Genomic DNA, 27335 nt, shown 5'->3' with positions numbered 1-27335 from the left:
TTTTCTTTTCCTTTTCTTTTCTTTCATCTTCTTTTCTTTTCTTTTTTTTTCTTTTCTTTTTCCTTCCTTCCTTCCTTCCTTCCTTCTTCCCTTCCTTCCTTCTTCCCTTCCCTTCCCTTTCTTTCCTTTTCTTCTTTCTTTCTTTTTATTTATGTATTTATTTATGTATTTATTTATGTATTTATTTATGTATTTATTTATGTATTTATTTATTTATTTATTTATTTATTTATTTATTTATTTATTATTTTAGAGAGAGACAGCAGGACAGGAGAGGCAGGGGGACAGGGAGAGAGAATCTCAAGCAGACTCACACTGAGTGTGGAGCTGATGCAAGGCTCCATCTCATGACCCTGACTGAGATCATGACCTGAGCTGAAACCAAGAGTTGGATGCTTAATCCAATACACCACCCAGGCGCCCCCTGGCTATTTCTAGAAATGTAAAAGTTAGTGATTCCCTCATTATCATAATTGCTTCCCAAATATTTTCATCATAATAGTGACCTCTTGTTTTCTTTCATTTTTTTTCAGCAGTAAGTTTATAAGAGAAACAAATGGAAAATTACAACAAACAGTCATCCAGAAATAGCTCATCATCTCTTATCAGATAGGGAAGTTTTGAGACTTGCAAGAGGTTCCAATAAGCTGCCTTTTCATTAATTTCTAGATAAAAGATTTTATAAAAAGAAGTTGAGTTTTTTAAAGATTTTATTTATTTATTTGAGAGAGAGAAAGAAAGCACAAGCTGGGGAGAGGGGAAGAGGGAGAAGCAGACTTCCTACTGAGCAGGAAGCCCAATGGGAGGCTTTATCAGGACCCCAGATTATTACCCAAGCCACAGGCAGATGCCCAACCAAGTCACCAGGCACCCTAAGAAGTTAATTTTTTTAAAAAGAACCCTTCCCCAGAAAGGTCTGTGTTATAAAAACCTTTAAACAAATGCATTTGTTTCTTTCTCATGGATCCATGGCATTCAAAGTAGCCAACAGACAGATAAGCTAGAAGAATCAATAACCCACTTCAAAGAGGGTTATTTTCCCTTAGCTTAAACATTTACCTCTGAGATTCAACTCATAAAAGACAAGGCCTTGAAGTGAAACCTTAAATTATCCTTTAAATTAAATAACAGGGAAGGCAAATAACACTCCTTTCCACTCTCTGAATATGAGGTATCCCCACTTTTTCCCTGTTCTAACCCACCCAGCCTTAGGGCCTTGCTGCATTAGCTGCTACCTCTCCTCTGGTTTCTCTTCCTCCCTCATGGGCCCATGCTAAGGGTGACTGTATCTTAACAAAAACTCTTCCTCACACCCACCTCTCCTTCAATCTATCACTAGGTCCTCTCTTCTTCAAAATGTAGTCCCCATTCCTTATTCATATCCTATACAGCCACCCTCCCTCACACACACTTTTCCTACCCTACTGCCTCCTGACCTCCTTCACCACAATCCCACTGGGGCCTGTATCCAGTGTAAATGGAGTCTAAGCAGTTTTTTTTTTCTTTTTTGTAATGCAAGTGATTACGGAGGCATTCATTTCAAAAAGGCATCTACTTTAAAGAGGGCTATCTTGAATAAACACATTGCTAGTCACTTGATTAGATAAAGAGCCAGGCTGCCTCCCCTCACTGAGGCTCCTTTGTTTTAGAGATCTTGGTTGATTTTTGATAAATGATTATTTGGGCTGCTTATTTTTTTCTCTTTCCATGTTTTAAATTGCCCTCTTATATTTTAAATTCACCTATAGAGCGAGCCTCCCCACACCCTAGGCCTCCACCTTCAACTCCAATAAAAGTAGAACCCCAGGCCTGTGTCTTTGTGTTCTCTTGTTCCCTGGCTTGAGCTGCGCACTCTCCCCCAACCCTATACAACATTCTCTTTCTGTAGTTCCATGTGTGCTATGTAATTTCCAGGTCCTATAAATAAATAAACCTTTATTCTTTTTTTTTTTCTTAAACCTTTATTCTTTCAAAGTTTCTTGATGGTTATTGCTGAAGGGTATCCTGCAATTGCAATAAAGAAGCATAGGGCCAGTCTAACCACCATGCCAGGCTGAGACCAGCACACAACATCCTGAGAATTATAGCTGAATGCAACCACTTCAACGCCAGCTTTGGCACTGCCAACCTCTTCACTGCTTCCAACACCACGGACTGACCAGTCCCTTCTGTAGCTCCCATCTCTGTGCTCCCTCTCACACGTACTCTGTATCAATCTCCAAAATCAGCTCCCCATCACGCACTCACTCATTTACTCAACGAGAGTTTAAGTATCCACGATGGGCCAGGTGTAAGCTAAGGACTAGAGACAAAGAAGACAGAAAGCTTCCCATCCTCAAGGAGCATCTATACTACTGAAAGAAAAACAACAAAAGGCAAATGAGAATTCCAGATCATACCAGAGCTCTAATGTAACCACCCAAGGTGCCATAGAACCTCAACAGAGAGACCCACCTTAAGCAGAACAATCTGATAATCTTCTCTGAAGCTGAGTCCTAAAAGAAGAGGAGCCAGCTGGTCAAAGCCAGGGGAGAAAGATTCAGAAGGGCCAGCAGCAATCATCAAATACTTGGGGAGACAGTAAGGTTAGTGTAGAAATAAGCTTAGCAAGTGAGGAGGGGAAGGGCTAGAGAGAGAAGGCAGAAAGATAGGATCCAAATCCTGTAGGATTGTGTAGACCATGGAAGATATGTGGATTTCATTCACTTGCTTTTTTTTTTTTTTTTTTTTAAGATTTTAAGAATTTTATGTGATGTAATTTGGGTATGTAATGTACATTATGGTAACAACAGTTTACAATACTATATATCTGAAAGTTGCTAAAAGAGTAAATCTCAAAAGTTCTCATCATAAGTAAAAAAACTTTTAACTATGAGATGATTGATAGATGTAAACTAAACTTACTGTGGTAATCATTTCACAATACATCATGTATTGGGCAGCCCTGGTGGCACAACGGTTTAGCACCACCTGCAACCTAGGAGGTGATCCTGGAGACCCTGGACCTAGTCCCACGTCATGCTCCCTGCATGGTGCCTGCTTCTCTCTCTGCTTGTGTCTCTGCCTCTCTGTGTGTATGTGTGTGTCTATGAATAAATAAATAATCTTTTAAAAAAATACATCACGTATCAAATCATTACATTGTATACTTTAAAGTAATACAATGTTATATATCAAAGGAATCTCAATAAAACTGGAGAAGGAAATAAGTCAATGTGAAATTTTAACAAAAATTTTTTAACACAGATTTTAACACAAATGTTCACAGTAGCATTATTTGTCACAGTCAAAAAGTTAAAGCAACTCAAAATAAATAATTTGATGAATAAACAGAAGCAAATATATTCCTATAATAGAACAGCACTTGGCCATAAAAGGGAATGAAGCACTGATAGTACAATATGGATAAACCTTGAAAACATCATGCTAAGTAAAAGAAACCAGGAGCAAAAGAACACATGTGATTCTGTGTATATGAAATGTCCAGAATAAGAAACTCCATATACAGAAAATAGATTGCTGGTTGCCAGAGAGGGAGGGAGGGATGAAGTGTGACAAAAATGGGTACAGGAAAAAAATAATTAAAAAAAAAAAAGGGCGGGGATCCCTGGGTGGCTCAGCGGTTTAGCGCCTGCCTTTGGCCCAGGGCGTGATCCTTGAGTCCTGGGATCAAGTCCCACGTCAGGTTCTCTGCACAGAGCCTGCTTCTCCTTCTGTCTGTGTCTCTGCCTCTCTCTCTCTCTCTCTCTCTCTCGAATAAATAAAAAAAAATTTTTTTTAATGGGTACAGGGGGATCCCTGGGTGGCGCAGCGGTTTGGCGCTTGCCTTTGGCCCAGGGCGCGATCCTGGAGACCCAGGATCGAATCCCACGTCAGGCTCCTGGTGCATGGAGCCTGCTTCTCCCTCTGCCTGTGTCTCTGCCTCTCTCTCTCTCTCTGTGTGACTATCATAAATAAATAAAAATTAATAAATAAATAAATAAATAAATAAATAAATAAATAAATAAATAAAATGGGTACAGGGGTTCTTTTTGGGGTATTGAAAATGTTTTGGAATTATACAGTGGTGATGACGGCACAACTTTGTGAATGTACTATAAACCACTGAATTGTACACTTTAAAAAGGTAAATTTTATGTGTTGTATCTCAATTACAAAAAGAGAAAGAAAAAACTAAACAGTCTGATCAAACACATGGAATCAAAGCCAGAATAGTGGAGGTAAATAATTGGAGGCAATATTTCATAGAGAGAACTTGCTAAAGGATGAATGTAAAGAGTGAGGGAGCAAAAAAGAGTCAGAGATTACTCTCATCCCCACCCTAAGTCTTAAATCTTGGCATTTACCCATACTTTTTAAACCCAGAATGTCATTGGTCCCCAGGATCATGCCCATAGCCTTATTCTCTTCAACCTGGATAGCCTCATCCACTCCCATACCACATCTTCCTTCCAGCCTTGATCTGACTCCCAGATCCAGGCCTGTCATTATCACGGCTATTTCTACCTGGCCATCCTGCAAACCTATCAAATTCATGCAATAGATCCAACTCTGTCATCCCCTTAATAAAATTTAAAAATTTAATTTTTTTTAAAAAAAAGGGAAGGGGAGGGGAAGGAAGAGTAGGCAAAGGAAGGGGAGGGGACAGGAGGAGAGGAAGGGGAAGAAGAGAGGAAGGGGAGGAAGAAAGTCTGGTTTTAAAATTTCTTAGTGTGATATTGTGATATAATAAGAAATATATGTTTGGTCTTTGGCCCTGGTTCCTGGCACAGAGTTCGTAAAACCCTTGAAATTTCTTTTTTTTTTCCCCAAAACTTAATTTATTTATTCACTAGAGACACAGAGAGAGAAGGCAGAGACACAGGCAGAGGGAGAAGCAGGCTCCATGACATGGGACTCGATCCTGGGTCTCCAGGATCACGCCCTGGGCTGAAGGCAGGCACTAAACCGCTGAGCCACCGGGGCTGCCCAAACCCTTGAAGTTTCTTGTAAGGACTGTCTTGTTATTCATAATAAGCCCCTTTTGACCATACCTAAGCTTATGCTAATAGAGATGGGGAGCTGGTTACCAGAGAAACTAATCAGGTAATTGGAACTTTCAGCCCTTTGAAAGTTCCCTGGAGGGGAAAAGAGCTGGGAATTGAGCTCTTTACCAATGACCAATGATTTAATCAGTTGTGTCTACATAACAGAAGTTCCAGAAAAACTCTACATAAATGGGTTCAGAGCTTCCAGGTTGAACACACTGAGGTGCTGGGAGAGTGGTACACTCAGAGAGAGCACAGAAGCTCTGTGCCCTTTCAACTTATCTTGCCCTATGCATCTCTTCCATTGGTCGTTCCTGAGTTGTATCCTTTATAATAAAATAAAAACAGTAAGTAAAGCACTTTCCTCAGTTGTGTGAGCCATCCTAGCAAATTATCAAACTCCAGGAGGCAGGTATAGAAACCTCCAATTTACAGATGGTCAGTTGGAAGTATAGGAGGCCAGGGATTTGGGATTAGCCTTTGAAGTAGGGGGGGGCATCTTGTGGGACTGAGCTCTTAACCAGTGTGGTCTGCACTAACTCCAGGTAGTGTTAGAAGTGCTGTGAGCAGGGGTGCCTGGGTGGCTTAGTTAAACAGCTGCCTTCAGTTCAGGTCATGATCCCAGGATCCTGGGATCGAGCCCCACATTGGGCTCTCTGCTCAGCAGGTAGTCTGTTTCTCTCTCTCCCTCTGCTCATGATCTCTCTCAAATTAATAAATAAAGTCTTTAAAAAAAAAAAAGTTATGTGAGGGACGCCTAGGTGGCTCAGTGGTTGAGCATCTGCCTTCGGCTCAGAGTGTGATCCTAGGGTCCTGTGATCAAGTCCCACATAGGGCTCTCTGTGGGGAGCCTGCCTCTCCCTCTGCCTGTGTCTCTGCTCTCTGTGTCCCTCATGAATAAATAAATAACCTCTTTAAAAAAAAAAAGTGCTGTGAGCAGAGGAATGACAGCTTTACTTTACCTAGTATATTTATTAACAGCATTATCCAACTAGTATTCCAGGTATAATACCAAGATCACCCCAGGTGGAGTGTGAGGAGTAAACTCTGGCTTTCCTCTCTCCTGCACGTTTCAAAGGCAAGGAGTCAATAATTCTTATCAACTCAACCAAAATAAGTATCTCATGTATACAACCTTACATTGAATGTGAGCAGACATTAGATAAAGGTTCAACCTTCCTAAAATGAATAAAATTGAAATTAAAACATTGAGAAAATTTCCAAAAACTAGTACTTTTTATTTTTTTAATAAGTTTTTTTTTTTTTATTTATTTATTCAGAGAGAGAGAGAGACTGAGAGGCAGAGACACAGGCAGAGGGAGAAGCAGGCTCCATGCAGGGAGCCTGACGCGGGACTCGATCCTGGGTCTCCAGGATCAGACCCCGGGCTGTAGGCGGCACTAAACCGCTGTGCCACCAGGGGTACCCCCAAAACTAGAACTTTTTAAAGAATTTTAATACCTTGTGCTTTCAAATGTACAAATTTGGTATTCACATATGTTGCTGGTGACTGTGTATACTGATTAGCACAATCCTTCTGAAAAGTATATGACTATATAGTCATATTATTAAATAACAAAAAAAGTACATTTTGACCTAGTAATTTTATTTCTAAAAATATATTCCAAGAGAATAAGCTAAATTTTTAAAAAAGCCTTGTGTACTCTTTGAGGAAGACATAGTCACAGCTGCAGTGGAGCTTGGGGTGCCAGCTCCCACTCTTGACTCACTGCTACTGGCTCTCTCCGAGGAACAAATTCTGTCAGGGAGTTGAACTGCATCCATGGCTCTTAAATATAACAGAAAATCATGCCTGGAGCCAGAGGTGGCAATTCACCAAACTAGAATTACCCTAACTGGCCTTAACATAAAAGTAAAGGAAAAGAATCTCAAAATGGAAGGACTAGTTCAGGTGCCTAACAAGACTCTGAGAACCACTACCTAGAAAACCCCTTGAGGTGCCTGGGTGGCTCAGTCGGTTATGTCCAAATCTTGACTTGGACTCAGGTCATGACCTCAGGGTTGTGAGATCAAGCCCCATGCTGGGCTCCACAATGGGTGTAGAGCTTGCTTAAAATTTTCTCTTTCCCTCTGCCTCTACCCCTACCCATCCCCCCAAAAACAAACAAACTCCTTTTGGTGAAGGTACTAAGACTTGGGATCTTTTTCAGACAAAATTCACAAGCAACTCACTGACTTGCTCAGTTCTGAGATTGCTGAACAAATTACTTCTATCAGCATTGAGCCAGGAATCGAGGTTGAAGTCACCACTTGTAGATACTTCAATTAACGACTTTTTTTTTTAACGACTTTTAAAAAAAAGATTTATTTATTTATTCATGAGAGACACACACAGAGGGAGGCAGAGACATAGGCAGAGGAAGAAGCAGGCTCTTTGCAGGAACTGGATGCAGCACTCGATCCCAGATCCCAGGATCATGACCTGAGACAAAGGCAGCCACCCAACCGCTGAGCCACCCAGGTGTCCCTAAATTAACTACTTTCATATATTATCAATTGTTGGGGTGCCTGGGTGGATCAATCAGCTAAGTGTCTGCCTTCCACTCACATCATGATCCCCGGGTTCTAGGTCCCTTGGGTTCTGGGTCCGGTACCCTGCTCATCAAGGAGCCTACTTCCCTCTCTCCCTCTGCAGCTCTCACTACTTGTGCTCTCTCACTTGCTCTCTTTCTCTCTCAAATAAAAAAATAAAATCTTAAGAAGAAAATCAAAAATAATCAATTGTTTTTTTAAAAGCCCACATACATAAAAAAGTTCATACAAGCAAACATCTGGAAACAACCCAAAAGGAAAATGAGTATAATATATTCACTTGAGGGGCACCTGGGTGGCTCAGTGATTGAGCATCTGCCTTTGGCTCAGGGTGTGATCCCGGAATCCTGGGATCAAGTCCCACATCAGGCTCCTCACAGGGAGCCTGCTTCTGCTTCTGCCTCTGCCTATGTCTCTTCCTCTGTGTGTCTCTCGTGAATAAATATATAAAACTTTTATAAATAAATATATATATACACACATATACACTCACTTGATTTACAAAATGCAGCAAAAATTCATGACAACAAAATACCAGCAAACCATATCCAGCAACATATTAAGAGGATTATACCTTACACCATGACTGAGTGGGATTTATCAGGAGAATGCAAGAGTGGTTCAACATGCAAAAATCAATTGGTATAATATGCCACATTAAAAGAATGAAGGAGGGATCCCTGGGTGGCGCAGCGGTTTGGCGCCTGCCTTTGGCCCAGGGCGCGATCCTGGAGACCCGGGATCGAATCCCACATCAGGCTCCCGGCGCATGGAGCCTGCTTCTCTCTCTGCCTGTGTCTCTGCCTCTCTCTCTTTCTCTCTGTATGACTATCATAAATAAATAAAATTAAAAAAAATAAAAAATAAAAAAATAAATAAAAGAATGAAGGGAAAAAGTCACATGATCATTTCAATTGATGCACAAAAATCATCTGACAAAATCCAACACCCTTTCATGATAAGATCACTCAACAACCAGGAATTAAAGGGAATTTCCTCAGGGCACGTGGATGGCTCAATCAGTTAAGTCTGTGCCTTCAGCTCAGGATCTCAGGGTCCTAGGATGGAGCTTCATGTCCGGCTCCCCACTCAGTGGGGAGTATCTGCTTCTCCTTCTACCTCTTTCCACCCTGCTTGTGCTCACTTGCTCTCTCTTGCTCTCTCAAATAAATAAAAATTTTTAAAATATTTCTTAAAAGGGAATTTCCTCAACATAGTAAAGAGCATTTTTTAAAAAACCCACAAATAACATCTTACTCAACAATAAATGACTGAAAACTTTCCCCCCAGATCAGGAAGAAGACAAGGATACACACTTTATTCTTTTTGAAGATTTTATTAATTTGTGAGAGAGAGAAGGAGAGTGGGCACAGGCAAGTATGCACGCATAAGTGAGGGGAGAGGGAAAGGGAGAAGCAGATTTCCTGCTGAGCAGGGAGCCAGACATGAGGCTCCATCCCAGGACCCCAGGATTAATACCTGAGCCGCAAGTAGACATTTAACCAACTGAGCCATCCAGGTGCCCCAAGGATGCCCACTTGAGTCACCTCTATTCAGCATAGTACTGAAAGTCCTAGTCACAGCAATTATGCAAGAAAGATAAATAAAAAGCAATCAGATTGAAAAGGAACAAATAAAACTATTCAGATTACTTTAAATAATCCACAGGTTGCAGGGCATAAGATCAACACACAAAAATTAGTTGTAGTTTGTATACAAATTAGTTGTATAGGTTCACAAATACTCTGATGATAAAATTAAGAAAACAGGCTTTCTTACAGAAATGAAAAAACTGATCACAAAATTCATATTGACTCTTGATCTTGTGGTTGTGAGTTCAAGCCCCATGTTGGGCCTAGAGCTTACTTTAAAAAAGAAAAAAAGATGGGGGGATGGGATAACTGGGTGATTGGCATTCAGAAGGGCACATGATATGATGAGCACTAGGTGTTATACACAATTGATGAATTATTGAAAACTATATCTGAAACTAATGATGTGCTGGCAAATGAATTTATCTTTAAGATTTTATTTATTCATGGGATCCCTGGGTGGCGCAGCGGTTTGGCGCCTGCCTTTGGCCCAGGGCGCGATCCTGGAGACCCGGGATCGAATCCCACATCGGGCTCCCGGTGCATGGAGCCTGCTTCTCCCTCTGCCTGTGTCTCTGGCTCTGTCTCTGCCTGTGTCTCTGGCTCTGTCTCTCCTTCTATCTCTCAAGAATAAATAAATAAAATCTTTAAAAAAAAAAAAAAAAGAAAGTGCTTCTTCTTTAAAAAAAAAAAAAGATTTTATTTATTCATGAGAGATACACAGAGGCAGAAACACAGGCAAGAGGGAGAAGCAGGGACCTCACAAGGAGCCCAATGTGGGATTTGATCCCGGGACCAGGACCATGCCCTGAGCCAAAGGCAGATGCCCAACCGCTGAACCACTCAGGTGCCAATATGAATTTAAATAAAAAATTAGATTTAATTTTAAAAAGAAAGAAAACAAAGTGGTTATAAATGCCACTGAAGGGGCAGCCCAGGTGGCTCAGAGGTTTAGCACCGCCTTTGGCCCAGGGTGTGATCCTGGAGACCGGGGATTGAGTCCCGCATAGGGCTCCCTGTATAGAGGGAGGAGGATGACACATCCTCCTCCCTCTGGCTGTGTCTCTGCTTCTCTCTTTCCCTGTGTTTCTCATGAATGAATAAATAAAATCTTAAAAAAAAAAAAAAAAAGCCAGTAAATTGTATACTTGAAATGGTTAAAATGGGGGACACCTGGCTGGCTCAGTTGGTGGAGCATGCATCTCAGGGTTGTAAAGTCTGAGCCCCTCACTGTGTATAGAAATTACTTTAAAAAATAATAAAAATAATAATAATAAATTACTTAAAAATAAAATATTTTTAAAAATAAGGTTAAAATGGTAAATTTTACATTATGTATATTTTGCCACAATTTAAAAAAGGGGGTGGTGGAAGAAAGGTGATTCTGATGATTGTGTAGAGAATGGATGGGGTGGAGGAGATATAAGTGGGAGGCCTATAGATGCTCAGCTGCATATGGCTGAGAAGCAATAAAAGTCAATCCCAAGACAGGGACAGTGGGGAAGGACAAGATAAGAGAGCCCAGAGAATAAAATGAGAGAGCGAGACAGAGAAAGACTGATTCCTAGGTTTATTGCTTAAAAAATTAGAGGAAACAGCAGTGAAACAAAAAATTAATTACATCCATTTTAGGCATAGGACTTTGAGAGATGAATGAGAGATGACCAGCTAGCAAAATGAGCATGAACAGGCATGTGTATCAGCAGAGAATACTGAAGCTATAATTTTGATTATGAAAGTCCTCGTTCAAGGCAGTAAAAATGCTCAGGAAGAGAGTTGCTCACTGAAGCAGAAATGGTAACAAACTAAATTCTGGAGATCATGAACTATCATTTAAAGGGCAGAGAAGAGGCCAAGTAGTGGATGGAGAGCCAGGGGAATGAAGACACAAATACCAAGAGGGAGAGGAACTTCAGGAGAGGGTGGTTCAAACAGTGTCCAAATCCTGCTAAGAGATCCAGATATGCAGAGATATTTATTAAAAATCTTCAGGAATATTATTATTAAGTAGTTTCAAAAAAGTTCTGCTAGTGTTGTTTGCACCAACTCCTGTGTTAAGAGGTATACACTGTACAGTAAAAAATGCTAGGGAAAAGTCCTAAAGAATCCACCAGGGACACCTGGGTGGCTCAGCAGTTGAGTGTCTACCTTCGAGTCAGGTCATGGTCCCAGAGTCCTGGGATCAAGTCCTGCATCAGGTTCCTCACAGAGTCTGCTTCTCCCTCTGCCTATGTTTCTGCCCCTCTCTCTGTGTCTCTCATGAATAAATAAATAAATAAAATCCTTTAAAAAAAAAAAAAAAAGAGTCAGATGCTTAACTAACTGAGCCAGCTAGGTGCCCCTAGAACCCTTAACACACTGTTGGTTAGAATGTGAAATGGTGTAGCCACTTTTGGAAAACAATCTGGCAATTCTTCAAAAGGTTAAACACAGAGGTTAAGGTTAACCACATGGCCAAACAATTCTATTCCCGGGTATATATACCAAAGAGAAATGAAAACATGTCCACATGAAAACTTGTATACATGAATATTCATAGCAACATTACTCATAATAGCTAAAAAGTAAAAACAACCTAAATGCCCATCAACTAATGACTGGATAAACAAAATCTGGTATATCCATACAACAGAATAGTATTCAGCAATAAAAAGAAGAAACATATTAATAATATATGCTATAATATTGATGAACTTTGAAAACATGCTAACCAAAAGAAGCCAGGAGCAAAAGACCATATACTCTATGATTCTGTTTATATGAAATGTCCACAATAGGCAAATCCATAGACAGAAAACACATTAGAGGGGAGTGGAGGTGTTGGCATTGATGGCTAGTGTATGAAGTCTTTTTGGAGTGATGAAAATTGATTGTTTTAAAACTGTGGTGATGGCTGCACATATTTGTGAATAAAACCACTGAATTATATACTCTAAATGGGTAACATAGTACTTGAATATATATACACATATGTGTGGGTATATATATATATATATATATATAACCAAGTAAATATACACACCGGGAGACCCACAAGTGTAAGTGTTTTATGGTTAAGTACAGAGTAAATCAGTCTGGATGTCAATTTATTGTTCTCACGAGGATGCCGTTATAGTAACTTATTAGTAAGTCTGAAGTCTTCAGGCTTTCCCAAGAGTTAAATACTCATTACAATATTTCATAGTTGGTGTGCTGTCTGACATCAAAACACTGTTATTAGAACAAACCAATGACAGCTAATAACTTTTTTGTGTTTCAAATAGCATACAACTTTATAAACTGAACCGATGGTTAGCCATACTAAAGAAAATCTCCTTTGCTATACACAGATCCAACTCTACATATGCTAGTTCTTATTTTAGGTACTGTGGGCTTATTACCCTAATGTTCCTAATCACTGGATATGTAATGTATTTCTTTTCTGGTCTTTTTAAAAATTGTGATAAAATATACTTAACAAAAAACCTGCCACTTTAACCATTTAAGTGTACAACTCATGGCATTAAGTACATCCACAGTGTTGTGCAACCATCACTCCTATTCAATTTCAGAACTTTTTTATCATCCCAAACAGAAACTCTATACCCATTAAACAGTAACATCTCATCACCAACTCCAGTTAACCTCTATCCTACTTTCCATCTCTATGAATTTACCTATTCTGGATACCTCATATAAGCAGAATCAGAGAATATTTGTGTTTTGGTGTCTGGCATATTGCACTAGCATAATGTGTTTGTGGCTCATCCATGTTGTAGCATGTATTGAAATTTCATTTCTTTTAAAGGATGAATTATTTCATAGAATGTATATGCCACAATTTAACCATTATCTGCTAGCGGGATACGGGTTGTTTCTACCTTTTGGCTATTATGAATAATGCTGCAATGAACACCTGCATGTAACTCTATGTTTGACTCTCTGCTTTCAATTCTTTGGGATATACACATAGCAGTGAAATTGTTTGATCATATGGTAATTCTATGTTTAACTTTTTGAGGAACCACCAAACTGTTTTTCCACAGCAGCCAGACCATTTTACATTCCCACCAGCAATGAACAAAGGCTCCCAGTTCTCTACATTCTCACCAACACTTGCAATTTGTTTCTCGCTAATAGACATCCTCATGGGTGTGAAGTGGTATCTCACTGTGTGCAATGTATTTTTAGTCTATTATCTGCAAATAGAAGTTCACCTTGTGTTGATTTCTATAATTATACGTAGCACAGCCACATTAGAGATATAAACAACAAATATTTACATGCCAATAAAATAAAGCACAGGGTTACAAAGATTTAAATCAACTCAATTTTGAAAAAGATACTAAAGATGACAAAGAACACGGACACAACACAAAACCTATAAGCTCCATTTTACTCATCTGGAACTAATTTCTAAAATACTAATCTGTGTACATAAAAATTTTACAAAGCAGGTTACAGCTTTGCGATTTATAGCTATGACAGCGAAACGAATGTAGGAGTCCCTCCCGAAATAAAACTTTTAAAGGCATTTATCCCTGGGAGATCATTGTCACTGTCCCCATTTTAAAGATAAGTGTATCTGAAATCAAATAGGTTTAATCAATTGGCTTAGGCCAGAAATTAAATCTGTGGAAGAGATTTGGGAAATAACGATTTGGTTCTAGGCTTAAGGTGAAATCTCGTAATTTAACGTGTAAAAAGTCAAAGAAACACTGAAGAACCATTTCTACTCTTAATAGTAAATAAACTATGGGAAGGTGTCCACAACGCTGAAGCTTACAAATTCCAAGAGCAATGACCAATAATTAACTCCTTGCTGGTGTGACCTGAATGTGGATTCAACTCAGAACTACTCTGGTTTTTTTTTTCCAGCATACTCTAATAACACTAAGCCTCTAACTACGTCTCTGTTTTCTTCGTTAAATTTCGGAGGTTCAAATGTAGGATAATTCTATTGTTAAATTGACAAAGCCTATGTTGAAGCAACCAAGGAAAATGGAACTGGTTTTTGACAACCTTGCTTAAATCGGATGTAGAAAGTGTTAACTTGTCTTTCTCCCTGCACCCTAAACAGGAAAAACTACGGGTCAAACAAGTTACTGTTTACCCTCACCAAATTTGATCCAATCGCTTTAGCGAAGCTGAAATATATATATTTTAAGAAATTCTAAGAAATATTAAGAATATTTTAAGAAATCCAGTTATGCAGAGGTGAAATGACTGATCGGCATCTGCTTTAAAATACTTCAGCAAGGCAAAGGAAAAAAAGGAGAGATGAAACATGTGTGCCGGATCAACTGTTGAATGCGGATGATGGCATAGGGAGGGGTTCAGTTCACCTTCTCTCTCTCTACTTTTGCCTATGCTTAAAGTTTTCGCCACAACTTCCCACGGAATGAACGATTCCCAAACAAAGTTACCGTCCTGGTTATTAAAGACGAGTCGGTGGATGTGCGCGTCCTGGTCTTCGGAACCGAACCGAGCGAAGGGTCCCCAGCAGAAGCGAGGCCGACGTGGGCTCCGCGCCACCACGCGGGCCGAAGGCGCGCACGTTTTCTCCCAGGCTCAATCTGACAACTCCCTCGGTGCGCTCCAGGGCTCCGAGGACCGCCTGGCTCGGCTGGCAAGCGGCGCACGCGGGGCTCACGCCTGCGGCTCGGGGAACCCCGACGAACTCCGCCAGAGAGCTCCAAGGTCCCGGCCCCGTGTGGTCGGCCCCCGCAGCCCCTCCAGACCCCTGGAGACCCCTGGAGACCCCTGCACCGCCCCCGCCGCCCCCCACCGCGAACGTCGACCCAGCCCGCCGCCTACCATCCAGGTCCTCGTCGTCCTCCGACTCGCTGTCCGCCTTGGCGTCGGCGACAGGGCCAGGGCTGGGCTCCAGCCCCTGGGAGCCGGAAGGAGGGGCGGCGGGCGGGCTGGAGGCTTGCAGGCGGGCCTCGCGCAGGCGGGTGAAGTAGTCCACCGCGAAGTCGACCAGGTCGGGCGGCTGCTGCCGCAGCACCTCGACCGTGTAGCCCTGCAGCAGCTCCGTGAGCCCCGGCGGGATCTGGATGTGGCTCATGCCGGCGACAGCCGCGAGGACAGGCGGGTCCCGGCCGCCGGCGGCCACTGCCTCCGCGCTCCCTCACGCCGGCCTCTCGCGCGGCGCCCGCGAGGTCTCCTCCCGCGCGACCCGGCTCTGGCCTTCCTCGTGCCGCGCCGCCCTTCCGCCGGGTGTGCGTCTCCGGGCCGCACGACCCTAAGCTACTACGGCCGGCCTGGTGCCGCCGCCGCTGTCACCGGGCAGCCGCCGCCGCCGCCGCCGCCGCCGCCGCCGCCGCCGCGGAGACCGACCAGCGGGCAGGCGGGACGGGCGGGGCAGGAGCCCGACTTGTGACGCACGCGACCGCGGGCGTGCGCGCTCCCGCCGACCGCCGGCCCCCAGTGCGCGTGCGCCACCGGGCCGCCCGCAGGCCCCGCGCAGTCCCGGGTCGAGTCGTGGAGTGAGTGCTTTCCCCGCTAAAGGGAGTCGTCAGAGCTTCCCACCTAGTCCCAAAAACCTTTCACTTGTTTCGATTTCAGTACTCGCTAAGAGCCACCTGCTTGCCAGCACTGGGTAGGCTCCAGGGACACAGCCTAGAGCCAGATAGCCAGACGCCTGGCACACACATTGCAACCTCAGTGCGGTTCTGGCTGCGGTGGAGAGCGAGAGGGCCCACTTAAGGGGGTGACATTCAGGCTGACTCCGAGGCCTGGACAGGACGCTACCACAGGAAAATCTTGAGGAAAGCCATCTGACCATAGAGGACAGCAAGAGCAGGGGGTCACGGGGTGGAATGGTGGCAGAACGATAGGACCCTCACAAGTCTGGCAGGGGGCCTGTGATATGTCAAACGGGTTAGGCCTGGTAGATAGTAGGAGTTTCAATGATGTAGCAATTTGGGAGCCACAGGCGGAGAAAGAAGCCTGGAAGAGTCACTGGGCCAAACATGTACCCTGAGAAACTGGTATAAGGCCCAGAGCAGAAACCACCTGTGAGTCTGTTCCTGCTTTTGAGCACTCCCACCAGGATTCTGCACACCTCTTCTCTTCCCACGCTCCACCCTGGGCCCACTGTTTGGTGGAGGTGAGCAGACCACAAGGCACTGTTATCCTTTACCCCTAGGGAGTGGGCATAGGTGAACTGGAGAGGCTAGACCATTTCCCAAGTTGTTCCCTTCACCTAGACCAGATCAGAAGGGAATAGAAAAAGGCGATTGTCCTGAGTCAGAGTGCTGGTGAAAGGCCCAGTGGGCATAGGACAGAACCCGACCTCTCCTTGCTGGGCCCAGACAGAAGTGGCGAGCTGTAGGCTCGGGAACCTCCAAGGCATTTGGGACGGTTAAGCTCCACCTGGTAATTACCCACTATTAATTAAAATCAGCACTAAGACCTCTCATATTGGTTTGGCACACACCCAGGAGTTCAGTGCTGCTGGGAGCTTAGTTTCTGGAAACAGGAGCAACCAAACCCCACTGGTACAGAAACCATCCATGCTCTAGGCCAGACACTGTGATTTCAAACAGCAGTGTCTCCCTGGACAAGTGCCTTGACCTCTGGGAGGTGTCATGCACAATTTACTTTGTGAGAGGAAGGACAGTGTCCCTTGATTCCTGCTGGGTCCTTACTATACATTCTTGGGGAAGGTTTACTGAATGAACAAATGAATGCTTCCACACAGGAAGCAGAGTCAGTGAAACTGCTCTCCTGACCCCTGTCTCAGGATTGAGTCCTTTTCTTTAACGCTGTGTTTCTGGACACCTGGATGGCTCAGTGGTTAAGCATCTGCCTTTGGCTCAGGTCATGATCCTGAGGTCCTGGGATTGACTCCCACATTGGGCTCCCCACAGGGAGCTTGCTTCTCCCTCTGCCTGTGTCTCTGCCTCTCTGCTGAGCCACCCAGGGATCCCCGAATAAATAAAACTTTAAAAAAATAAAGCTGCATTTTTTTTTATCTCAGCCTATGAACACTTCACTAAGATGGGCAGTAAGAGGCTAACAGGGCAGGGTTTGTCAACTCTCCTCTGCTCTTCAGTAGATCGACCCTTCCAAGTGTTCCAGGAGTCAGCCCATACTCAGAACACCTGCATGTCACTCCCACTGCACCACCATACCTGCTTCAAATAATCCTACAAACCGACCCTTTGGAAAGGCAAATTCACAACTCCACTCCCTAGTTTGCTCATTCTTCAGATTTTATATGTTTTAAAGGGGGACAGGTGCCTGTACAGTTAGGACTCTGACCTCAATCACAAAATAAAATAGAGGAAGGTGGGAAGCCCCAGTGGCTCAGCAGTTTAGCGCCGCATGCAGCCCAGGGTGTGATCCTGGAGACCCGGGATCAAGTCCCATATTGGGCTCCCTGCGTGGAGCCTGCTTCTCCCTCTCTCTGCCTGTGTCTCTGCCTCTCTCTCTCTCTGTGTGTCTCTCTCATGGGTGAATAAATAAAATCTTAAAAAAAAAAAAAAAAAAAAAAGATAGGGCAGCCCCGGTGGCTCACTGGTTTGGCGCTGCCTTCGGCCCAGGGTGTGATCCTGAAGACCCAGGATCGAGTCCCACGTCAGGCTCCCTGCATGGAGACTGCCTCTCCCTCTGCCTCTCTCTCTCTCTCTCTCTCTCCCCCTGTATCTAATAAATAAATAAAAATCTAAAAAAAAAAAAAAAAAAAAGATAAAGGCTACTCCAGGGCTGATGACAGAGCTGGGTGTGGGTAGGTTCTCCTAGGTTCTCCCAGTCACTCTAAGGAACCTCCATCAGCCTCTGCCAGGAGTAGGCTGGTTTGCTGTCAATTGCTTGATAGCTTGGCCATCCATCCATCGAGCAAACATGACATTCAAAGGGCATCTTTGGACATGGAGGGAATGAAAGCCACAGAAATCACGAACCCCATAGCTATTCCTTACCTGTTTCCACAGACCAGCCTAAAATAAATTGTCCAGGCCCTATGTGGCTCCCTTCCCTAGCATCTGGTCCAAGAGTAAGGATCCATCTCTGCCCCTTCTGGGATGCCCTTCTGTTGCAAGTGGAGTCCCAAGGGCCTTCATGAATGCCCAGGTGAGCTGGCCAAAGAAGAGTGCCTTAGAGCAAAAGAGAATACCAGGGCCCTGAATCCTGCCTCTTCTACCCTTACCCTCCCGACTGCCTTCATTCAAGCCTGTCCAACTACACCACTGGAGGTTACCATAGCAACCAAATCCACAGGCAGCAGGTAACCAGGAAATAGCTGCCAACAGTGATGGTGGGTGAAAAAGCCAAAAGCAGAGACCCTGAAAAGCCAGAGAAATATAGAGACTGTGGCAGAGAAGAGGAGGTCCCAGAGCACTGACAGGTGCTCAACTCCAAGCCAGCCCTAGGAGTCACTACCCAGCAGGCAGTCAAATCTTGTACAGACTGCCACATCACCAATCACAGGCAGACATAAACACAATGGGGCCAATTCTCAGAGATGTTTACAACTACCGATCACAGTCACACAGGTGGGGCACATGTTTAGCCCAACAGCAGTGGGTCTGGTGAAAATGCACATGGGTAGGGTACCAACTACTATTTCCAATGAAACAGTAGATTTCATGTACTCAATAGGTTTACTATTTTAAAGGTTTTTTTTCTCTTTCCAGGAAGAAAGGAACCACTCAAATTCCCCCAGACTCCTCTGGCAGCCTGTTCTTGGGCCAGATCTCCCAGTTTATACACACCTTCTGCCCTCTGATACCCTCTGCTTACTGGGGGTTGGGGAGTGGACTTAGCCCCAGCAGCAATACCTCTCTCCTCTGCCCAAAGGGTATCTCTAAGCCACTCCAATCGCCTACCTTCTCCTGGAACCTGTTAGTCATCTGACCACCCCACGTGCCGGCCCCTCTGGTCCAGTCTTCCCAGCTCATTTAGTATCTACCATTATCAGTTTCCATTTTGCCTTAGAAGTGTTTATGAGCCTCTTGGACAGGAAGGCTTGGGGAAGTAGGCTATGTTTTCTCTGTCATCACCCAAGCTGTCCTTCAGCCTCTATTATAGAGCTGTCCTTCAGCTTCCCTCATGTGGCTACTACCTTTGGTCTAGGAAGACTGCTCTATTTTAACAAGCATCTATGACCCAGGGAGCAGTTAATTCCCAGACCACCTGTTTCTGCACCTGTGAACCACCCCTCCCAGAACACTGTGTCCCAAGAAAGTGTCAGATTCTTCAGTGGACCTTGGGTCTGCCTGGGAGACCCCTCAAGGCAAGGACAGAACCTGGGAAGCAAGGGAGAGCCTGGCTGGAGAGCCACAGGCTTATATGCTCACCAGAGCAGAGAAAGCAGAAGAGAGTGCTGAGGGAATACCTGACCCTGGGGCTCTCCCAGAGCTTGTTGGGACTCTGTGTGGTACCTGTGAGTCAGGCCAGTTGCCGGGCTTTGACCCTGTAGTACATACAGGCCTCCTGGAGCTTGGGTCAAGCAGCCCCAGGACAGCCTCTGATAGCATCATGAACCTTTATTCAGGCCTATGGACACCCAGACATCACTCTATTTTCTGCACACTATTATCAATCTGTCAGTGATCTTGGCAGATCAGCTTACCCTGTCTGAGAGTTGGCTATCACATCTGAAAGTGGGGGTGAAAACCCCTGCCCACTATATATTGAGTTTTATGGGAATAAAGAACTAAAACAGAACCCATGGAAAGGTTAGAAAAGCCATAGGGGATTCCAGCCTCAAAAGAACCGTAGGGAGGGGATCCCTGGGTGGCTCAGCGGTTTAGCGCCTCCCTTTGGCCCAGGATGTGATCCTGGAGTCCCGGAATCAAGTCCCACATTGGGTTCCCTGCATGGAGCCTGCTTCTCCCTTTGCCGATGTTTCTGTGTCTCTGTGTGTGTGTCTCTCATGAATAAATAAATAAAATATTAAAAAAAAAACTGTAGGGAAAGAACTGTGGGTGGAGATGTTACAACCTTTTAGCAGAAATGGCACTGAAGCTTCTAATAGGCTTGTTGCAATATCCCACTGTTTGCCCCTCACCTTTGACCCAGTTATACTCTCCTTTGTGCCTGGGTGAGGCCTTATCACTGGCTGGTTGTTTTAACACTTGCTGTCTGGCTTCTGCTTAATGCTGTCCGTGACAGAGAAGTTGCTGAGGAGGGCCCTGGTCTTTCCCTACACCCTTACCCCCACCAGGGAGAAAAGAGATCTATCAGGAACAGGTGGCATTTCAAAGTGCATCATAAAAAGGAAGTGCTAGCCAGGAGGGAGTTCCTCACCATCTGCTCTGCTCCCTTCACAGATATGTCTTCCAGGGCTTCCCTATTTGATTTAACACCTATTGAACAACCAAAGGAGTAGAAATATCTACTACCACTAACACCAAGGAACCCAAACATTCCATTTTAAAATGGAAGCTGTTTCAAAGGGCAAATTATCCAGAAGCATGGACTGTGAAAGTCATCCTGAGCCATGGGAATGGCTGTCATTTGGCTGGAATGCAAATGCACTTCACAGGGGCTTCCAGGCAAAGGCTGAGGTTGCAGGACTGTCTCAGAGACAGGGTGCTGCCAAGAAGAGCTTCAAGAAACATGCATGTGGCCTTCTCCAAACCAGTGAGAGATTAAATCCTCAGCATGAGGGGGCAGGCATAACACTGAATTAATCTTCCTAACAGAGGGCACAAAATTTTCATCTCTAAACAATGTTTTTTTTTTTTTTATCATAATTCCTATCTGGTCATCCAAAAATATCTTCCCAGGAATAAAGTATCCTTCCTTAAACCCCCAAATCTTCAGCTTCCTGTCAGACTGGCCACACCCACATCCACATGGGAGTGGGTCCCTGTTCCCTCACCCCTTTATACAAAGTGTGGCTCTAAAACCAAAGTCCAAGTGTCTCTGCACAGCTGCAGCAATGTGAGAAGCACCAGCAAAAGTAACTGTGACTGCCAGTTGGGACAATGCCAGAGAAGCCCAGCTTCAGGAGCCTCACCACCTACCAGATAAGGACAAATTAACTTGTCTCCCTTACCTCCCCTGGATGCACCTGGGCATCATCGATAGCCTAATTATTAGCAAAGCCCTGCTAGTGACATCAGATCACAGTGACCCCAAAACCCATATGAAATGTCAAGATTGGGACGCCTGGGTGGCTCAGCAGTTGAGTGTCTGCCTTCAGCTCAGGGCTTGATCCCAGAATCGAGTCCCACATTGGGCTTCCTGCATCAAGTCTGCTTCTCCCTCTGCCTGTGTCTCTGCCTCTCTCTCTCTCTCTCTCTCTGTGTGTGTGTGTGTCCATGAATAAATAAATAAGATCTTTGAAAAAAAAAAAAAAAGAAAAGTCAAGATTGCTTTTGGCTTTTAGAACAATCAACTATCTTGCTTGTGTTAGAAAATATATTGTGGATGTTTCTATGGCATTAGCTCAGGGCAGAGAGGTGAAAGAATGAAGGGAAAAGGCTGCAGACTTGTACTGAGGGCTATCAGAACAGTTAGCAATCAAGTAGTCACCCGCCCCCCCTTACCTTCTCTATAAAGCAGCTGCTGTTAGGACAGTCAGGTAAGGCTGGCTAACCAAAACTTCCTCCTCTTTCTTGGGCCGAAGCCCCTGCCTGAAGCCATCAAGGAGGGATTATGGATCCCTAACAGCCTCCACCAAGGCCACAGGCTACCTGCTGAAATGACCCAGAATCAAAATAATTTCACACAATGCAAAAATTAGAAACAATATTTATTGTTTCCTGTTAAAATAGGGCACTCTCATGAGAAAAGAATGTGTAAAAAGAGCTTTTCCTACACCCCTGTCACTTATCTCAGCAGGCGAGGAGTGTTGATTCAAAATCCTCCTCACTGTGTAGGAGGGAAAGCTCTTCATCTACTCCTGGCAAATTAGGTTACTATAGTTTTAGTTTTTATTTCTTGCATGCATTAAAAAAAAAAAAAACTGACTGTTAACAGGGGCTATATTCCCCAGGCACATTTGCTCAGTACACTTGGACAGAGAGATGTGGGCCTCAGCTCCACATCCCCATGTGCAGACCAGGATTAAGTGACACTCTGGAAATCAGGTGGGTGTTCCTGAGTAGGGATCAAAGGAAACACCAGCTCTTGGTCAGCTGGTTGAAAACATGCATAGTGTCTCCAGTGAGAAGCCAAGATTTCCTCTTTCTGGAGTAATATTTTGGATACAGTAGGGCCTTTAGTCAACCAGTAGACAGCTCTCTGACCACAGCTGGAATCTGGTCTAGAAGCTACTTATTCCACCTCCAAATCCTCTTGAGATCCCGTAAATTGATATGAGTAAATTCAAGTTTCAAAATGGCACACCAAGTTATCCATGTAGAGGGTGTCATTAAGGCAATGGTCTCAACAAGTCCATGTGCAGAGCTCTGATCCCACCATTCCCCTCCCTTTGCTTTTCAGGACTGCCTAGTCCTGCCGATTGCTCCTCTTCCGTAATAGCTTCCGTTATCCAGAAACCTCAAACAGCCTTTAGCTTCACAAGTTGGGGGTGGCCCAATTAAGGAACTTCATGGCAACTTCAAAGCCAAGGAAACAGGCCTAAAAGGAGTTAGAAGGAAGAGAAAAGCTAACAGGAATTGTGACTATCATAGAGATCCTACCATCATGCTTGGCTGACCCTGTCAGGACCAGAACCCTTCCCTAACTTTAGTTCTGATCAGAGCTGTTCCCCAACTTCATTCCCACCCCAGATCAGGGAATCAAGCTGTGATTTTTTATTCCTAAGAGGGGAAGAAAATCCATGTCTCACACCTGTCTACTTCTGATGACCAAGTCATGAAATCAAAGCCCCTCCCCTCAAAGAATCCCAAAGACAACCCCTCCTAAAGCTTCAGGAAAAGAAGCAAATAAGGAAGCTCTGGTTGAGGGTGGAATTTGGGGAAAAGTAATCCAATCCTAGGAACAAGCAAAAGTCAGCCCACCTAGACCTTGCACCCTGCTCTAAGCTCTGAAGGTAAAGCACAGCCCTTGTCTTCCACTCACCGCATTGGCTGGAAAGGCTCGGATCATCACTGCATTGAACCCCTTATACAAGGATGTGACTCCTTCATCCCGGATCAGTTCTCTCAGTACATCTCTGAAACCATTAGGATATTTTCCAGGAGGTGCTGTGGGTGGAATCCAACTATTAAGGCTTTAGGAAGTTTCCTAACCTGCCCATGGTGACCCGCATGGGGACAATTTTGTAGTCAAGTCTTCCTGCAGGGTCACAGCATCAGGAAGAGGACACCCTCTAGGTCATCTGGGACCAGTCCACAGACAACACAGTTCACCTTGGGACAAACAGACTCAGTGTCTGGACTGATGTTGAGCGAATGAAAAAGAATGAAGAATGAAACAGTCCTTCTGGTCATGTGAAGGCAGCAGAGTTCATTTGACTGCTTATCTCACTTATTTTGTGTTTTGTCCAATGGGAAATAAGTCTAGGGTTCCAGGAAAGAAATGACTGCAAGGGAAAAAGTTTGTCAGACCGATGCTGGGTGCTGCTGTGGAGAGTGAATATCTCTAGGGCCCTAAGAGCTCTGCACCCCAGGGGCAGCCAGTTCTGGGACCCACTCCACCCTCATCTGCCCCACTACCCTCCACTAACCAGTCTGGAAGCGGGACTTGAGCACGTCCGGGGGGATTGCCACAGCCCAGTTGAAGATCCCTGCGATGCCCCCAGCCACCAGGATCCGAGGCACACTGAGCTCACTGACACTGCAGAACACCAACCGCAGTCCCAGTCAGACAAAGGCTGTGAGCACAGCATTCAGACCATCCCTCCCATGGCAGGTGGGGCAGTTACAGAGAGAAGGGAGGAGGTCCAAGGCCAGGGCTCCTGTGACATGCCAGCTGCCACTCCTTGAAGGTGGTTTCATGAACTTGTTTCACATACTTGCTCCAGCAGATGAGGTACAGAGTCAGCATTGTTAGCTGGGTCTCAGCAGCAAGGAGAAGAAAGTAGATGCGGAGCCAGACCCACTCTGCCTTCAGACCCATTCACAGGAAAGGCCAACCAACCCATGACTGAACAAAGTGGCCTCTAAGTTTTCTTCTCCTCACCTCTTTCCCTCTGGAGTGAGGATATTTTTCAGCCACTCATATGTCATGAAATACATCCCACTGGCTGGAACATCTGTTAGGGGCCAGGAAGAAGCAAAGTAAATGATATAAAATCCTCACAGATTTCTAAAACTTAGAAGAGCCAAGCTTAGTGCCGGCTCTTTGAAAGTTTTCTGGGAAGTTCCTCAGTAGCACCTCCTGTTTGCAGTCATCATTTTGCAGTAATTAGATTCTGTTTGGGGACAAGCACTGGTGTGAGTGGGCACAAACACACACAACATCATTTCACCTTCAAAATCCCCCGAGTGGTTCCCACAGACACACCCTCTCCAAGTTACAAACTACAGCTAGTCTCTGGCCTTCCTCCCTTCAAAATCCCCCGAGTGGTTCCCACAGACACACCCTCTCCAAGTTACAAACTACAGCTAGTCTCTGGCCTTCCTCCAAGCTTCTATGCCATGTCAGGACAGGGGTAAGGCCATGGCTGTCTCTCCTACTGCGACCCCAACAGAACATGCCTCTTGAAACCAGGGAAAGCTGCAGTGTCCTTAGTCATTCTTTCCTCCCACTCATCCCTCCAGCCATGATTTCTATCTATTTGCCACTCCCCTGTAACTGCCACTGTCTTGACTTACATCCTTGAGGGCCAGCCTGTCAGGAAGACAGAGTCTTCCTATCCTCATTTGTGTCCATGCTGGCCAGGGGGGGTGAGACTGTCTAAAACCAGGACAAATCATGCCAGCCTTGTCAGAGGTATGGCTTGTACAGTGCCAAAGCTCATCCAGGGATCCCTCTGTGGCAGATTTAACTCAGATGAGCCCCCCCAAGGTGACCTCAGGTGGAAAACATAAAAGGTTACCTCGCATGAGGGTGAGCACTGTCCCTTTGTAGATGCCTCGGATCCCAGATTCCTGGTATAGCTTCTTTGCGCAATCCAAGGCCCCAGTGTACTTGGTTTCTCCTGAAGAAGCCTGAATCTGAGAAGGAGGGAAAAAGTCATCAAGTCAGCAGCAGCAACATCAAAGTCAACAGACTCAGCAGGTTATAGAAGATTACAAGGTGAGTGTGGAAATGGTGATGAGGCATTAGACCAATGAAAGACTTCACTATCAAACTGATAGTTATTTGGAACGTAGAATATTGGTGGATATCACTAGGAAATAAGGTTACATGAAAATATCATAAAGTGGGACACCTGGGTGGCTCAGCAGTTGAGCGTCTGCCTTTAGCCTGGAGTCCCAGGATCAAGTCCCACATTGGGCTCTCTGCATGTCTTCCCATGTCTCTGTCTCTCTCTGTGTGTCTCTCATGAATAAATAAATAAAATCTAAAAAAAAAAGAAAAAAAAAGAAAATATCACAAAGTATGCACACATTGACAAGAAAAAAGTCAACAGAGGAGTTGGAAAATAAGTGGAGGAACTTTCTCAAATACAAGAGCATTCCCACTAAGCTAGTTGGAATGTCTAGAAAGGGGGAGACAAATACTTCAGTCATTCACTTATTCCTTCAACAAATATCTATTGAGCACCAAATCCATTCCAAGCTCTAACTGATCAAGAAGTTTGGTTAAGGAAAGGTGATAAGGAGGAAATGGCTATTCTGAGCTCTAAGTGCTGGGATAGAGGTCTTGTACAGAGCAAGGGGAGAGTGATGGAGAGGCCCCCATACTGGCTTCAGGGATTCAGGGCCTAAGAGATTAAGAGCTTGAGTAAGGCAGGCAGGGATAATCCCAGAAAAGATCTGAGAGAAAGAACCCCAAGAGAAAGAACCCCATGCAAGATCCACAGCAAGCTGGAGAGTTAAGCTTTAGCAATACCAAGGAGAAACATTTACAAAATAAACATATAAGTCCAATAATGTTCTTTCGTACCAGCAATAACAATTTGAAGATAATGGAAAAGAATCCCATTCAAAATAGCAATAAAACATATGTGCATCAAGCAGTAACAGGATTTGCATAAATAACACTCTAAAGCACCTCCAAGGGACATTAAAAAAAAAAGAAATGAATAAAAAGTCATAATATTGGTTATGAAAGCTTTTCATTGGAAAGACATCAATTTTTCTAAAAATAATAAATTTCAGATAGTGTCACTCAAATAGCAATGAATGGCTTTTTAAAATATAACTTCCAGGGGACACCTGGGTGGCTCAGCAGTTGAGCGTCTGCCTTTGGCTCAGGGCGTGATCCCAGAGTTCTGGGATCGAGTCCCACATCAGGCTCCCTGCGGGGGACTTGCTTCTCCCTCTGCCTCTCTATGTCTTTCATGAATAAATAAATAAAATCTTATTTATTTAAAATAAAAAAAAAATATATATATATATAAAACTTCCCCAAATGATCTAGGCACACATAAACCTTCACATATCTGAGGAATAGCAAGGAGACCCATGTGACCAGAGAACTAGAGCTGACTCACAGTGACATGAGGGGCCAAAGAGGATTGGTATGGAATTGACATATTATCAGAATCTTCTGTTACATAATGAAGGTGACCTGGAGCAATGTAGCTAGAAATGGAGGGATGAGAAGTGGTAGACTTGGGATATATTTAAAGCAAGCTTTGGGGCAGCCTGGGTGGCTCAGCGGTTTAGTGCCTGCCTTCAGCCCAGGGCGTGATCCTGGAGACCCGGGATCGAGTCCCACATCGGGCTCCCTGCATGGAGCCTGCTTCCCCCTCTGCCTGTGTCTCTGCCTCTCTCTCTCTCTCTCTCTCTCTGTGTGTGTGTGTGTGTGTGTGTGCGCCTCTCATGAATAAATAAATAAAATCTTAAAAAAAAAAACAAAAATAAAAAAAATAAAGCAAGCTTAACTGTTTAACAGATGGGATATGTACAGTGAGAGAAAGAGAGGAATCTAGGATGACTCCTGGGCTTTAGAGCTGAACAACTAGAAGGATGGTATTGCCGCCAACTGAGCTGCAGAAGGTTGTAGGTGAACAATTATTGGAGAAGACAAGGAGTTCATTTTTGCACATGGTAACTCTGAGGTGCCTGTTAGCATGCAAATGGAAATGTTGGATAAACTCATCTGGAGTTCAGGAAAAGCCTGAGTTAGAGATATAAACTGGAGAATCATTAGCATATATATGGTATCTAAAAATCACAAGACCAAAATAAAATAAAATCACAAG

General features: G+C 44.3%; 2 protein-coding genes across 2 annotated transcripts in view; both read right to left on the bottom strand.

Annotated features, from left to right (window-relative positions):
* The window catches only part of PRKAR2A (protein kinase cAMP-dependent type II regulatory subunit alpha), a 106789-nt gene extending 91329 nt beyond the window's left edge, over positions 1–15460 (bottom strand). Inside the window, exon 1 of the mRNA XM_025988607.2 lies at positions 14969–15460. Coding sequence (XP_025844392.1) covers positions 14969–15221 — 253 coding nt within the window. The 5' untranslated portion in view covers positions 15222–15460. The remainder of the gene's footprint in view (positions 1–14968) is intronic.
* A 6386-nt stretch (positions 15461–21846) lies between these two features.
* The window catches only part of SLC25A20 (solute carrier family 25 member 20), a 31849-nt gene continuing 26360 nt past the window's right edge, over positions 21847–27335 (bottom strand). The window contains exons 5-9 of the mRNA XM_025988595.2: positions 25059–25176; positions 24200–24272; positions 23745–23854; positions 23138–23262; positions 21847–22693 (exon numbers count right to left, since the gene is read on the bottom strand). Of these exons, the coding sequence (XP_025844380.1) occupies positions 22631–22693; positions 23138–23262; positions 23745–23854; positions 24200–24272; positions 25059–25176 (489 nt within the window). The 3' untranslated portion in view covers positions 21847–22630. The remainder of the gene's footprint in view (positions 22694–23137; positions 23263–23744; positions 23855–24199; positions 24273–25058; positions 25177–27335) is intronic.

This window comes from Vulpes vulpes, chromosome 9 (assembly GCF_048418805.1).
Source record: "Vulpes vulpes isolate BD-2025 chromosome 9, VulVul3, whole genome shotgun sequence".
In the NCBI taxonomy this organism is placed as follows: domain Eukaryota; kingdom Metazoa; phylum Chordata; class Mammalia; order Carnivora; family Canidae; genus Vulpes; species Vulpes vulpes.
The sequence above is the reverse complement of the archived record's forward strand: the minus strand, read 5'-3'. Positions and strand labels throughout refer to the sequence as shown.